This window comes from Cryptotermes secundus, unplaced genomic scaffold, assembly GCF_002891405.2.
Source record: "Cryptotermes secundus unplaced genomic scaffold, Csec_1.0 scaffold697, whole genome shotgun sequence".
Taxonomy (NCBI): Eukaryota; Metazoa; Arthropoda; class Insecta; order Blattodea; family Kalotermitidae; genus Cryptotermes; species Cryptotermes secundus.
The window spans coordinates 446,200-462,484 of NW_019724753.1; the positions used below are offsets into that span (position 1 = coordinate 446,200).

General features: G+C 42.7%; 1 protein-coding gene across 2 annotated transcripts in view; it reads right to left on the reverse strand.

Moving 5' to 3' along the window:
* The window catches only part of LOC111862937, a 478,990-nt gene that overhangs the window by 157,825 nt on the left and 304,880 nt on the right, over nucleotides 1-16,285 (reverse strand). For both annotated transcript variants that reach the window (XM_033750859.1, XM_023848807.2), the window contains one exon: nucleotides 9,783-9,988. In XM_033750859.1, coding sequence (XP_033606750.1) covers nucleotides 9,783-9,988 — 206 coding nt within the window. The remainder of the gene's footprint in view (nucleotides 1-9,782; nucleotides 9,989-16,285) is intronic.

A 16,285-nucleotide genomic window follows, 5' to 3' on the forward strand; every position in this document is an offset into this window, starting at 1 on the left:
GTGAGTACGATGAGACAGTACATCAGCTATTCATAGACTTCAAGAAAGCCTATGGTTCAGTTAGGATGGAAGCACTGTACAATATTCTGATAGGAGTTTGGGATACCCATGAAAGTAGTTATGTTGATTAAATGTGTTTAAACGAAACGTATAGTAAAGTCCGTGTAGGTAAACATTTGTCTGAAAAATTTCCTGTCCGGAATTGTCTAAAAGAAGGAGATGCTTTATCGCCACTCCTTTTTAACTTTACTTTAGAATATGCAATTAGGAAGTTCCGAAACCTAGTGGGACTGAAATTAAATGGGACACATCAGCTGTTGGTCTACGCCGATGATGTGAATCTACTGGGTGATAATGTAGATAGCATAAAGAGAAACACACAAACTTTAATTGACGCAATTAAAGAGGTTGGTCTAGAAGTAAACACAGAGAAGACTAAGTGTATGTTATTGTCTCGTCACCAAAATCAGGGCAAAATCATGACATAAAGATAGGAAACAGATGTTTAGAAAATGTGGCACAGTTCAGATAATTGGGAACAACGATAACAGATCGAAACATGATTCAGTAGGAAATTAAGAGGCGATTTAACTCAGGTAATGTTTGCTACCATTCAGTCCAGAACATTTTGCCTTCTCGTCTGCTGTCCAAAAACATAAAAATTAGAATATACAAAACTATAATTTTGCCTGTGGTTCTGTATGGGTGTGAAACTTGGTCTCTGACATTAAGGGAGGAACATAGACTGAGGGTGTTTCAGAACAGGGTGTTGAGGAGAATATTTGGACCAAATACAGATGAAGTAACAGGAGGTTGGAAAAAACTACATAATGAGGAGCTTCGTAACTTGTACTCTTTTCCAAGTATAATTAGAATGATCAAATCAAGGAGGTTGAGGTGGGCAGGTCATGTAGCACTAATGGGGGAGACGAGGAATGGGTGTAGGATATTGGTGGGAAAGCCAGAAGGAAAGAGCCCACCCAAGGCGTAGGTAATGAACCTTCGGGCTCCATAAGATACTTGTAATTTCTTGAGTAGCTGCAGAATTGGCGGCTCATCTGGAAGACTCAGTTCCATGAGTAAGTAAGTAAGTAAGTAATATACCGCACGGTTTCCGAGGTAGAGTTATTTCACTACACAGTTCCAAAACTGTTGATAAGAAAGAGATATGACATACTGCTTCCAATACAGATATTTATTGTTCAAATTACAAAGTTGGTACAGTTTACCTAGTATAATACATTTTCGATAATTCTACCGTCAACATCACTGCAACTCGTTTGAGGACACGGCGTGTTGCTCGTCTGTACAGTGTAGAGTGTACAGTGAAACAGCTTATCTCGGAAACCGTTCGGAATAAGACACATGTACTTATACACCTTTTGCTTAGAATGATCGATACTGTGTCCACCCAGAATACTGACCTTTCCTCGTGGGACTTCTGTATAGGGAGCAGGAGGCATTTGGAAGACAGAAGGCCAGTTCGCGTTCCCTCGCCGAAGGGCAAAATGATCTGCCTGTACCCTTTGTCTCTCACACAGAACCGAGTCAAGCAACAGCAAAACCAGCACGGCCCTTCAAAGAGCCGGTTGTGCTGGTCCGGCAAAAGATGGGGGAGTAGTGTAAGAATGTGCTAGACAGAGGGCCGAGGATTCATGTACATGGTCCTCAGGCATACGGTGAAAGATGTGCTAGACAGAGGACCGAGGATTCATCTGCATGGTCCTCAGGCATACGGTGAAGAATGTGCTAGAGAGAGGACCGAGGATTCATGTGCATGGTCCTCAGGCATACGGTGAAAGATGTGCTAGACAGAGGACCGAGGATTCATCTGCATGGTCCTCAGGCATACGGTGAAGAATGTGCTAGAGAGAGGACCGAGGATTCATGTGCATGGTCCTCAGGCATACGGTGAAAGATGTGCTAGACAGAGGACCGAGGATTCATCTGCATGGTCCTCAGGCATACGGTGAAGAATGTGCTAGAGAGAGGACCGAGGATTCATGTGCATGGTCCTCAGGCATACGGTGAAAGATGTGCTAGACAGAGGACCGAGGATTCATCTGCATGGTCCTCAGGCATACGGTGAAGAATGTGCTAGAGAGAGGACCGAGGATTCATGTGCATGGTCCTCAGGCATACGGTGAAAGATGTGCTAGACAGAGGACCGAGGATTCATCTGCATGGTCCTCAGGCATACGGTGAAGAATGTGCTAGAGAGAGGACCGAGGATTCATGTGCATGGTCCTCAGGCATACGGTGAAAGATGTGCTAGACAGAGGACCGAGGATTCATCTGCATGGTCCTCAGGCATACGGTGAAGGATGTGCTAGACAGAGGGCCGAGGACACATGTGCATGGTCCTCAGGCATACGGTGAAAGATGAAAGCACAGAGACTGCGTAGTCGGGCAAATCGTACAAACTCATGGAGAGCACGTATATTCAGAGGCTGAAGCTTCAACCTAAAAAAACCTTTTGGCCTGTAGTCCGCAATCGAACTATACCGACCGAGCGACCGCCGTTTCTCGACGAAGTTAGTGCCAAATTTGCGGATAGAATATGCCGCGTGGTCAGTGCTACGGATCCCCACGGCCGTTATTCTCGATTGTCTAGACCGGAGCCGCTATTTTCTTGAAATAGCTCCTCAAATACCCTCACGAGGCTGAGTGGACCCCGTTCCAAACCCAATATTTCTCAGAAAATCTTCATTGTATGATAACCATTTTCGCTTCTTCATCACAGAACAAGATGCCGGGATAGCGTAGGCGGTATAGCGACTGGCTATGGGCTGGATAGCCGACTGGTCGAAGTTCGAGTCCTGGTAGGGTCAAGAATTTTCTCCTCTGCACGTCGTCCAGACTGTCTCTGGGGCCCACCCAGCCTCCTACCCAATACATGTTCCTGATATCTATGCGGAAGAGCTAAGATCATTCATAATGGAGAGGTGCGAATTGTGTGCCTTCCGGTTCCGACTGCAGCTTCCCAATTTCCTTTTCAAGACTGGAAAAGCTATACTCCATAACGCAGTAGCGTACACACAATTCCCACAGACGTTCTTTGCAGTTTATTGCTTTACGGCTTGTTTATGGAGGCTTCGCTCTTTAGGATATCGAATGTCACCACAATTTGATTAACTATTTATGATGTGCGCCGAGGTCAGGAGAACGTGGATCTATACATCCACTCCCTCATACGCCTTCATGGCGTAGCGCTTAGTTAGTTAAATACAGGGACATCTTTACCTTTACCTTTTACGATGCACTTAAAATTGTCAATTTATAGCCTTATATAAACCGGATTTTTATTAAAGGTAATTATGGTTGAAAATTGGAAATGCCCGATAATTTTCAGTGAAACTTTGTATCAAATTGATGTAAAAATGACCCGTAATGTAGGCGCTGGTATCAGGTATAGACTTACTGACTGACTGATGTAAGAACCGACATGAACTTCATAGGTTTTCGTTTTACTTTGTAATAAATACCTAAATATGCATCAATTTTAATAAATACTTATAATTGTGTGAATTTCTATCTATCTCATTTAGATCTCAACATACTAAAGCGCACTGGTTACTATACGTACCACCTGCTTTAACATTACAAATCTCTGCATTTTTCCCATATGGTCTATATTCATTTGCCCTGTATGGTTTTCACATTTTCTATTTCCCAAGACAACATTAACCGAGATTTCTTCGTAACGGGATATAGTATGTTCCCTGTGAGGTACGATCTGAATTTGTATATATTACGTAGAAGAAGTACGTTCTTTCCCATTTCGACGCAGGTTTTCTTGATTTTGTCTTCAAGCAAATACTGAGACAGTTCCTAGCTTCGAAGATGTTACTGCATGCTTGTAATGCAGGCTGCCTAATTTAAATGCATGAAGATTAAGCTCTTTGCACACAGACTGTCTCCGTATTACGCCACCGAAATATGAACTCAAAATGTCACTGTTGTTTACAGTGATTCACAGCACTTAATATTTAACGTGAATCAACACATTTGTTCATGAACACCGAGGCTACTGAGCACTGCTCATGTATTACGTAATTTCCAGGCTTGAAATAACGCAACAGGCTGTTCAATTGATGTCTCCTCCGTTTCTGTACCTTTCTCTTACACGTCTTTCTTTCAAGCGGCAGTGCTCTCTGGATTAGTGAAGAATAAGGAACAAGTTAATGTAAAGGTAGCTGCATTTTCTTCTGCGTCACGCTGTACAACGCAGAAAACATTCTGTAATGGTTCCTAGAGTTAATTTCTTTAAGTACAGATGGGCAAGTTCTTCCTTGATCAATGGTGCAATTTCAGCAGTGGCCATGGTACTGACTACAGGTTCACGTTTATGGCTTTCTTGGCGACAGGAAACTATAAACCTCGGTAACGACAGTTAACTCTCCCTAGTCACTACATATCTCTAGCACATGCGCACAAGACCGGTGCGGTGTGACCGGAAATCTGCTGCTAAAATCAACCTTAAGGTTACTCTAAAAGAAAGTCATTTTACAACATTCATTCCGTATACAGAATTGGATTCGGAAATACATAAAAGTTATTACCTCACAGACAGATGGACAATTGGTTTTACAGCTTTGTTGTCATTGTTCACTCCTCTTCACCCTTGGTTGAAAAGATCCACATTGACTATACGAATATTGTGGTCCTGGCCGTTATCAATAGAATGCGCAGTGGCTTTGGTCTAGTCCATTAACTGAGATGGGAATTGTGAGGTGTGTAAGTCTTTATCAGTCGGTCACGGTAGCCGAGCGGTCTAAGGCATGTACTGTCTACGCTCTCTTGGAAACCGGGATCTTGGGTTCGAATCCCACTCATGGCATGGATATTTAGTTTGTGTGTGTGTGTGTGCGTTTTTCTGTGTTTGTGTACAGGTAGATCACCCGCCCAAGGAGTCCTACCAAACGTGTAAGATTCAGAAAACCGAAATGAACGGAAAAGTTAATGGAGGTAGGCCTAGGCCCACTGCGACTGTAGTGCCAAGGGGGAAAAAATAAGGGTTAATCAGAGGTTTATTTACAGAGCGTCGGCCCCCATCCATACAACAGTGCATCTACAACCACTGCCTCGCAAATTCTTACCATAATTTTCTAGCTTTCTGTGAGCAAACCACAGGCCAGGTTTAAATAGACGGTCTGTATGTTGAGTTGCTTTACTCAATAATATTTCAGCGGGAAATATTTCTTCTTCTTAACTTGATATTTTTAACATTCTTGGCCCATAGTTTCCTTTTCCTTTTGTAAGAATAAGTAACTTCCATTTGCTCTTATATTTAAAAGGTACTGAATTATACGGAAGAATTTTTAGTTCCACAGAGATAACTCTTGAGAGGAGACGAAGAGGGGAGAATTATAACAATTTCAGCAAGTTTCGTATCCAGCTGACGTTAGCAACGAACAATAAATTCAATATATATTCTTCTCAACAATCTGCAGACTCTGCGGTTACCGAATACTTTTAAAAGAACTGCCCATTCTGACTCTACTCTCCTGACTTCACGTTACGTCTGAATTAATTTAGGACATGTAACTCTTTACAGCACAATGGTAAATATACGTACCATCTGCTTTAACATTAATAAATTCTACACTTTCCCCCAGAGTGTATTTATGGTTTCCACACTATTCAAACAATAAATCAAATTAATTTAGTGGGGGTTGGAGTCCAAATGGATCCACTCGGCACGGCGGCCACTGATTGGCCTATTGTAGCCTGCCCCGGGTGATTATGATGATGGAGAATTTGGTGGAATGACGATTGGCAGGGGAAACCGAAGTACTCGGAGAAAACCCGCCCAAGCGCCACTTTGTTCACCACAAATCCCACTTGACCAGACCAGGGATCGAACCGGGGCCGCCGCGGTGGGAAGCCAGCGACTAACCGCTTGAGCTATGGCGTGGCCTAGCAACAAAAATTACTCCCTGCAAATAATTAACCGATGTGAGTCGGGATATCTCGGTATAGAGATTACGCTATGGAATGGACGATCGAGGAGTTAGGGTTCGATTTCCGATAGAGGCAAAAGTTTTCTTTTTCTCCTCCATAAATTCCAGACTGACTCTGGGGCCAGCAGAGCCTCCTATACAATTGGTACCGGGACCTGTTTACCGGAGGGTAAAGCAGAAGGGGCGTGAAACTGACCATTATCCTCCATCTACTGCCGACGTCAAGAATGGTGGAGCTTACCTCCACTCCCCTATACATTTTCTTGGAGTCGTTGTGCCCATGGATAACTTTACTTTTACCTTTACAGCATTAACCGACTGTTCTCTGTAATGCAGGCCCAGTGTTTCCTGCGAGGTACGGGTTTCATGTTATATACCATGGGGTGGTAAGATGATTCTAAGTATATGTTGCTATCTCGTCAGCAAAATGCAGGGCAAAATCGTGACATAAAGATAGGAAACAGATGTCTTGAAAATGTGGCACAGTTCAGATATTTGGGAACAACGATAACAAATCGAAATCTGATCCAGGAAGAAATTAAGAGGAGATTGAACTCGGGTAATGATTACTACCATTCAGTCTAGAACCTTTAGTCTTCTCGTCTGCTGTCCCAAAACATAAAAAATAGAATGTACAAAACTATAATTTTGTCTGTGGTTCTGTATGGATGTGAAACTTGGTCTCTGACATTAAGGGAGGAACATAGACCGAGGGTGTTTGGGAACAGAGTGCTGGGGAGAATATTTGGACAGAAGAGATATTAAGTGACTTGAGGTCGGAGAAAACTGCATTATGAGGAGCTTCATAACTTGTACTCTTCTCCAAGTATAATTAGAATTATCAAATGAAGGAGGATGAGATGGGCAAGGCATTTAGCAAGAGTGAGGGTGATGAGGAATGCATATAGAATATTGGTGGGAAAGCCAGAAGGAAAGAGACCACCTGGAAGACAAAGGCGTAAGCGGGTGGACCATATTAAAATGGATCTTAGATAGATAGGATGGGATGGTATGCAATGGATTGGTCTGACTCAGGCTAGGGACCAGTGGGGGGCTAATGTGAACAAGGTAATGAACATTCGGGTTCCATAAAATGCTGAGAAATTCTTGAGTAGCTGCACAATTGACGGCTCCTCCAGAAGGGCCCAGCTCCATGAGTAAGTAAGTAAGGTAAGATGATTCATACATAATGAATTTGAAAGAATCTGAAAGGAAACAGAAGTGGATTAATCGAGGTAATATCCCAGAATTTGTATGGAGGTACCAAGGAAAACCAAGAATAACCTTAGTAAGATGGGCGGGTGTCCTGGTCGAAATTCGAAAGAACACCTCCTGAATACAAGCCTACGTGTATCACCTCCACACCAATGTGCGTGTCGCTGTTAGTTATAAACGTAATTTCTAAATGTAATTTTGTTGGGATTCGCGCTTAATAAGATTAAGGAAGTTTCTCGTGATCTCTGATCTGTGATGAGTGCTCAACTTTGCGGATAGGCCTGTGTGTGTAAAGGTAAAGTTGTCCTTGTGTTTAGCTAATTAAGCACTAGACCATGAAGGCGTATGGGGGAGTGCATGTACAGATCCATGTTTTCTTGACCTCAGCACTAGCTGAAGATGAGTAGTGAGCTTCAGGCCCCGGCCGCTTTAGCCCCGTGGAAAGAGCTGCCGGTACCCACTGGATAGGAGAATGGCTCGTATACACGTATATTCAGGGCCATAACAGTTTGCAAGAACAGGATTGGCATTGAAGCTCGGGNTCCTGAAGATAGAGGTAGAAACGTCCTCAGAAGCGTTGGTGACTACGAGATAGCGTTTCATTCCAGGAGACAGTACTTTTCAATGCGAATTTCATTGCTTCCTTACCGAAGCTGAAGGAATTTTTCTTTTAGACTCGAAATTCTTCTAAAACGTGACGCCATGAAGTCCGGTAGAAGTACGCCGAAATCTCTTAGAAGCATACTGCAATCTACTTCAGACTGGTTATTGTTCTAACCTGAAGATGGATGCAGCAGGTTCCTCCGAATTGTTGATGCCTTTCTATCGCACTATACGGCAACACATCCCAAAAGACAAGGATAGTATTTACTGCACGGGAGAAGGTGAAATATCAAACTTTTCAATCTTATTTCTCACAAATGACTCTTCTGTAAATAGTACGTCTTTTATAACGCAACATTTTATCTAGCTACATGCGGACGTTGAAGCGGTTTTACGTAAACGATTCTCGAGTAATCCCCTGATACGTGACAGTTGCCTTGCTGTCTTCAGGCGTACACTGTCTCCTACCACTCGAACACTGAGAGTGTGAGTTCGAATCTCTGATGAGGCTCGGATGTGTACCTGCGCTTCTCTGTATTTGTGTTCTGTACGGAGACTTTCGCGGGGTCGCTTCCAGTTCAAAGTGCCCTGCCAAATATCTCTAAATAAGATTCTGAAAACTGGAGACTATAAAACCCATGAAGATTCCAATATTCAAATTATATTACGCCGAGTACTCAATTTGAAGTGAACCAACGTTTCGCAGGCATATGTCGCCTTCATCTTCAGGGTTAAAGAATAAGCCACGGAAAACTCAGCGTGAAGCATATAAGAAGCAGAGCTGCCTACTTCAGGATGGTTTCTTGCTTGCTTTATGTTTCTAACTTGAATGTTGAGGCGACATGTACTTCGAACTGTAGGTTGATTTTCAGCGGAATACATGGCGTTATATCCCAGAAAACAGAACTCTCTATAACGACCGCTGCAAGAACTTCAAATCCTACTTTTGTTTCCCTGTTACGTACCATACTTGAAGTAAAATCCATCGGCTTAGCGTAAACCAGGGCTATTTTGTGACAGCACAGGTGACTCCATGTCAGAGTGGTGACTCCGTGAGAGCGTGAATAAAACTCTGACAGTGTAGGTGACTCCGTGTAAGCATCGGTGACTCCATGACAGGGTGGATGATTCCATATCATTATAGGTGAATCCGTTACAGCGTGGATGACTCAGTGACAACGTGGGTGACTCCATGTCAGTGTGGATGACTCAATGTCAACATGGTAACTCCGTGACAGCGTTGGTGATTTCACAACAGCGCAGAAAACCGTTTTCGCGTGAGTTAATGACAACACATGCGTCACAAAGTCACTCCATGCAGTTACATAGTGATCCCTGTTTGTCGTATTAAGGAACAAACGACCTTATCCATAGTATCCGGATGTCCGAACAAATAATTGCGGGGAACAGAACAACGTGAACCAAGAAATTACGTACGTCGGTGTATCCCAGCGTGTCTCGATGTTGGGGTATGAACACTCCGTTGGCCAGGGACATGAGGACTCGAACGACATTAACCGAATCACACTGAACTCAGTTACATAAAGACTTCCTTGTATTCCGGGAAGCTTCATCTCTCTGCTCTCAAATTTTCCTTCTAATAAACCTTGCAAAAGCTTGAGCAATTAAATTCAGGTTACTGTTAGCGGAACTACACTGTTTCTACAAGTCTGTTGCATGTGTATCCGTTGCCGCGGGAAAGTGTTTGTCGATCCGTTGTGTAGAAACGGCTCTGGTGTATTTGCTTACCTCGCGGCCGTTGCATAGAAAGGACTCTATATGATACAATATACTGAATTATACATAATCGTAAAAATACATTTCTTGGCAAAAGAGAGACCTTCATGTAACTACTGCAGGACTGTGGTAATCTGACAAAATAACTTATGGGACGCAAGACGCAAAAGGTTGAGAATCACCGCTTTGCAATTTAGGCTAGCACACCTGGGTCATATTTCCTTAACACAATGTGCGAACTGTCACTCTGGCAGGGGTACTTACGTCAACGTGAATACCCTGCAGTGGGAACACCCTGGTTGGTGGTGATTCCTTGGGCACGAAGCGGTAAAATTCTTCGTCTCCACGGTACCATTTGATGGTGTACAGCTGGTCTTTCTCCAGGTCGTAGTCACAGTTGAGTCTCGCCAGATCGCCAGTAGGAACCGCCTCTGGGACGGTGATCTGCACCCCACGCAATCCACGAACACCTGCACAAAACAGACTGCTGATAACTGATATGACAGGAGGAAAGACTAAGACATCTCATCATCAGATAGTGATGCTTTACCTTGTCCTGTATGTAATTTTAATAACTGACCCATTAAAGCTCAGTGATTACTACACGTATACGCTTTAAATACTAAAACCCTGCATTCTGCACACAGATCGTATCTGTGTGTTTCATATGGTACTCACAATAAACAGCGACTGTTTCCCTGAATATCACTGACATGTGGTCTTTTTAATGCAGATGTAATATGTTTCCTGCGAGGTACGAACTGAATTCTTATATATGAAAATTCAGTCTTTTATATCCCCACGTGGAGGCGGGTTCGAATACCACCAAATAAGTTGTAAGAGGCGACGAAAATGAACCCCAGGGGTTTGGGTTATAACTGGACCATCCTGTTCTTGGTGGTTATAAATACGGGAACCTGGCCCTCCAAGTCGTAGGAGGCGACGAAAATGAACCCCAGGGGTTTGGGTTATAACTGGACCATCCTGTTCTTGGTGGTTATAAATACGGGAACCTGGCCCTCCAGGTTGAGAAAGTCTCGAACCTGAGACATTAAAATATAGTCATGATTCCCACGGGACGGGGACCTAAAATAACTGCGCTGGCAAGGACCAGCAGCAATTGTGAACGACAGACACTTCCTCTTGTCAGAGAGGACGCCCCACATCAAGAAACCCACAACTGTCTGACAGTAATAAAAAATCTGGTCTTGGGCCCCAGATAGGTGCTTGGCACTAAGATAGGCTGGCCTACTGACCGTCCGTCGTAATATAAATTTGAATCCGCTTTTGACTCCGGTCTTGATGGGGCTAAAGGCTATGGTATAAACCTACAATAAAGTCTTCTCGGGCGACCAGCTGTGTCAATGTGGAGTTGTCTACTCTTCAGAGGCCGATCGTTTGTTCGTAGTTGAGGCTGTCTGAGTCGTCTGAGTGTTGTGTTCGCTTGGTATACAACACGCAGAGAGAGGGAGCCAGAGAAGATAAAGTGGCGGCAATAGTGACAGACGCTACATTTTCAAGAGGTAACAAGGAAATCCTGCTTTGAAGGTTCCCAGGAAGTGCCGCCTCCTCACTCTGATAAAAGTACTTTTGAGAAAGGGTGAAACGTTAGGAACTGAACAAGATAAAGTCAGGAGGTGGATTTTGTTACTAGCAGACGAAAGAATTGAGCAGGGACTTTAGTGCTTGTGATCGGAATTTTGATAGTAATGTTGGAAGTAGAGCAAAATTTCGACTCAACGTTGGGAGGGCTATGTCAGGACGGATTAGATCTTAAAACTAGATGGTCTGCATTCAGTGCAACTTGGAATTTGAATACCAATTAAGAATTTTTCGTGAGACTGAATAAAACTAGGGAAAACCTTCATGAGGTTTGGTCAGTATGAGGGCCTTCCGGAAGCAAACTAATTTCTAGGCAGCAGTCCGGCATTCAAATGTATGAAATCTAACGTTAGCCCTTATCTGTACTGTTACTTTAAATTTTAAGCTTTTGCAGATCTGTCGATAGATCGGTCTATCAGTAATAGAGAAAATTGCTGCTGGTCCTCGCCAGCACAGTTATTCTTGGCTCCCAGTCCTGCGAGACTAGTAACCATGTTCTAGAATCTCCCGACATTGTCTGCCTTACAAGAATTACTTCATTTATGCATAAAGCTATCTTCCGTCCAAGTTCGGACCGGGTGGATCTCGGTGGGATGAGCCATTTTCTCATAGGTTACTTTTTGTGCCTCTTATGGATAATACGTCTTGAAAATAAAACATACTAGGAAATATGTCAAACACAAATTTTCAGACTTCTCTAGGAAGTGTACAACTGGGTTCTACTACAACGCAAATTTCAAAACTTCTAATTTTAATACAATGACTACGCTCATATAAAAATAGGAGTGTGGACCTGTTTCTCTTTCCTCTATATATTTTGGCACCCTGGAGCCTCCCGCGACCGAACTTGGTGCGATGGTGAGTGATCTCTCTGGAGACTACCTAGACATTTCAAGACCCCAGATATCATAGTTTAAACATCTCTACAAATTATTTCAATCAGCAAAATGCAGTTTCTTGCGTATTGCTCGAGAACCTGGTTTATTGAGCTTTGCTTGTGTTAGATGGTGCTTAGCAAAGCAAAGAAAACAAAACAACAAAAAAAGACCTTCCTTGATATACATATGTGACTGTTATAGTTTTGGGGAAATGATCTTCAATATTCCATAAATAAACTTAAATTACTAGGGCAATCTTTACAGTTCTGGTGGAAGAATTGATTAATTACTTCGTAATATTATCAGGAAGATTAACAATTTAAGGTTTAAGTCCATCATATTTTCTATTTAGTCGTCTGCATTACAATAGGCGAAAGCTGAGCTTATCAACTACTGTGTTACAAGCAGAGGTTCGAAGAAACAGGGGACAAGAAAACTTAATAATGAGGAGCTTCTTAATTTGTATAGAAAGTAAATATTTGCCCCTGTGCTTAATTAATTAAGCACTTAACCATGAAGGCTTATAGGCGAGTGGATTTATAGATGAACATCTTATTGTCCTCAGAACCATCTGCAAATGAGCGGTCAGCTTCAAGCCCAGGCCGCTTTACCGTCGAGGAAAGCGCTCCAGGTAGCAATTGGATAGGACGCTGGGCGGTCCTCAGGGCCGGTCTGGACACTGTGGAGAAGAAAAATTCTTGACCCTACCAGGATTCCAACTCCGACCCCTCGGTCGTCCAGACCGTTTCCACTCACTATACCGACTGAGCTATCTCTGCTCCCTATCAATTTTTATTCTTAGTCAAATATGATTTGAATGACCAAATCAATGAAATTTGCGGAGGGAAAAGAAATGCTTTCAAAATTTTGTAGGAAAACCACGTGGAATATCTGGGCGAAGATATTATATTAAAATAAGTCCAAAATAAACAGGACAGGAAGGTGTGGATTGGATTCATCTGGCTCGGCACAGGGTCCAGTGGCAGATTCTTGTGAACACAACAATGAACCTTCGATTTCCAATAAAATGTTGGAGATTTCTGATGTAGCCGGGACACTATTAGCTTCTCAAGAAGGATTCTGGTCCAAGGAATTAGTTTGAAATAAACTACGAATTTTTAAGAACTTCTTCTTCTAGGAACAAAAAAAAAATATCGTACGTGGGTTTCAAGAGAGAATCAGAGAACGAATAAATGCATGAAACAGTTGAAGCACTGCATCCATTGTCCTAAGAGGCCGATCATTCGGAATTTAAAATGATAACCTTTTGGTCACTTGTTCTATATGTGTGTATGGTCTGGGTTCTGAACTACAGTGTGACTGAAAACGAAACACTCGGAATTAAGAAGTAGATTGTACACCCATGGGACACCAGATCTCATGACGGGAGAGTAGTGATTTACCCCGCCCCTACTGTTTTTAGTATTATTAAATTTACGACGTTAGAAGGGGCTGGGAAGGAGTTTGGATACCTCAGTCAGTATAGCGACGGGCTACGCTGGACGGCCTTGGTTCGCTTACTGTCAGTGCCAGATTTTTCTTTTCTCCACGGCGTCCAGACCGGCCCTGGGGTCTACCGATCCTCCTATCGAATGGGTACCGGGGGCAGTTGAGATGGGAAGCTGACCACTCACCTTCAAGTAGTGCCGAGAACAAGAAAACCTGGGTCTATATATCCACTTCTCCATACACCTTCATGGAGCACTGCTTAATTAGTTAAATACAGGGACAGCTTTGTCCTTACCTTTTACCTCATACAATGGGCTGGAAATCTCGGGTTCAAGAACCCAGGAATACATATAGCGTTCTGTTCCGGAAACCTCTTCAAAAGTTATCGCTTGAGAAACCGGGAAGGCAGTGACAAGATAACATTAAGATATATGTTAGAGAGGAAGGTTAGGAACATAGGATGCGAATGGAATTAGTCCAAATTCGTACGCGATAACAGATTTTGATATCAGCGGCAGTAAACTTTTGGCACTTGGCTTCTAGGCCCTGGAGTTTACTCAGCCCTTAACAGAAATGAGTACCAGGAGTTAATTAAATAATTTTCCTGGGGAGTAAAGCGCGGCCGGCGCGTAAGGCTGACAACCTTACCGCCATCTTTGAGCCGATTGTCTAGATAGTGTGGGACCCTCAACGTCTCACAACCCTATGGCCTTCAAGGCCTGGTACAAGGATAGCTTTACTTTACTTACTTCTAATGCCTTAGTACTGCATGTTTTTTTTTTAGTCCTGGCCGCTACGTTATCACCAAAAGGCGTTATGTTCTAGTATTCTGTACACGAACAGTGTGAGAATTCTCTGCGAGTCGAACACGGACATTTTGCGGGAGATCTCTGCCTCATTAGGACGGTATCTGAGCGCCAGTTCGACTGGGAGATGTCACGCCTTGTCTGAACCCACGTCCTCCATTCAGCATCCCCGTCTTAGGCTTGCCGACTAGCTGGCCTCGGAGGGCGCTGCGCGCAGCATGTGTTTGCCACTAGCTTCCCCTGCTGCTAGCATGGATGATTGATAACAAGACGACGTTCAGGCAGCTCGTAAGCTAGTCCACGGGTCGTACATCACTTCCACCTTAAAGTACCTCTTCAATATATTAAAAGCTTCAACCTAACAGATTTCCTGCCTTCGGCTAGACCCACACATCACAAAAACTTGTTACATCAGATTTTGAAAGGAGATTTCCTTTTAGCTTAGTAAAAAGACGTAGAACTATTTTCGTCATTAATTGTCATTTCTTTCTAAAAAGATGGCTTCGTACTAACTTTCATAATCACATTTCTCTTCTAGTTTCTCTCTGCTTTTATCCTTTTCCGGCATTATTCACTTCTCACCCAATCCTTTACTGAAGTTTCTCATCCTCCTACCATCCACCCTTCTAACCACCGTTTCAATTTTCCATTATGATGACATGATGAAGACTGTAGGAATTTTTTTTAAGAAAAAAACAGAAATGAACTAAAGCCCCGTCAATCACTCGACCGTGAGCGGACGTACTTGGGCCCCTGTGCAAGGCGTATCGAGCCAAGAAAGACAAATTATTAACATCCTCCGGGATTATAAAAGGAGGAAGAAAGCGAGAGCTACAGCGGAAGTTACCTCTTTTATGCTAAAGGAGAATAGGAATGCTTCCTTTGAGAGAGCCCTCTTTCTGACTAGAATGAAAAATGAATCATAAAACAGTTAAGAAGATCAAATCACTCGGCAACTTTAATTCTTAAATAATGAACAGCTACGAACTCCGAATATATCTCATAAACCCTACTTTTCTTTTGCGCAGAATGATAGTTCTGCAGTTCTAATAATGTTATTATTGTTGTTATTTTGCTTCGACGAAGAACTTTAGTAGTAGGCCAAGAAATTCCGCCTACCTTAAGTTTGCTGGATACAAAAGCAATACCTTGCAAAAGGCAAAGTAATATTTGAATATATCCAATATGAAATATCAGTAAACATGAAACTTATCATTGAAATTACGGAATTTTCGTGTTTTCATAGCACTTTAACAGTTTACTTGAACGAAAGTTATGGGTACAATTTCACGAACGAGGGAACAGTCCTTTTTTTTTTCAGTGTACCCTGTTCATTATGGGAGTATTTAAAATATTTTTGTGCTTGTATGTGAAGTTTAGTTTACTGTATAAAGAAAAAGGTTATTATTAACTACGTGTGTTTGTTATTCTTATAAGGTGATCTTAAACTTCAGCCTCGATTTATCTTTCTACAATATGTAGGACTGGGAATGAATTCAGGAGAAAGCAGGTGGAGTTAGTAGTGCGAAAGCTTATGTATCAAATTTAACGGACTTCCTGCTAAATTCTCAATGGATGTTACTCTAATCGCATATCCAGTGTACAGGAAATTTATGGATCATTTCCATAAGACTACAGTGGCTGTAATAAGTACCACCAGCTTTAACACCCGACAATGAAAATCTTCTCAAGCGGCGCAATTATGAATTTCCTATGTCTGTTGCACTATACTACAAGCCGAAAGGTCACAAGTTCGACTCTCTGTTTGGTCGTTGGATTTTTCAGTTTACCTAATCCTTGCAGCCTCACTATGGCCGTGGGATCGACTCAGCCTCTAGAATAACAGATATTTTCCTGTTGGTAAATGGCGGTCGGCCGACGCGTAAGGCTGATAACCTCACTGCCATCTGTGAGCCAAGTGTCTAGAAAATGTGGAGGCCTCGACGTCTCACGACTCTATGAGCCTCCACGGCCTGTTTAGGGATAGCTTTACCTTTTAATCAGAATAGAAATATGATTACATCCAGTGACA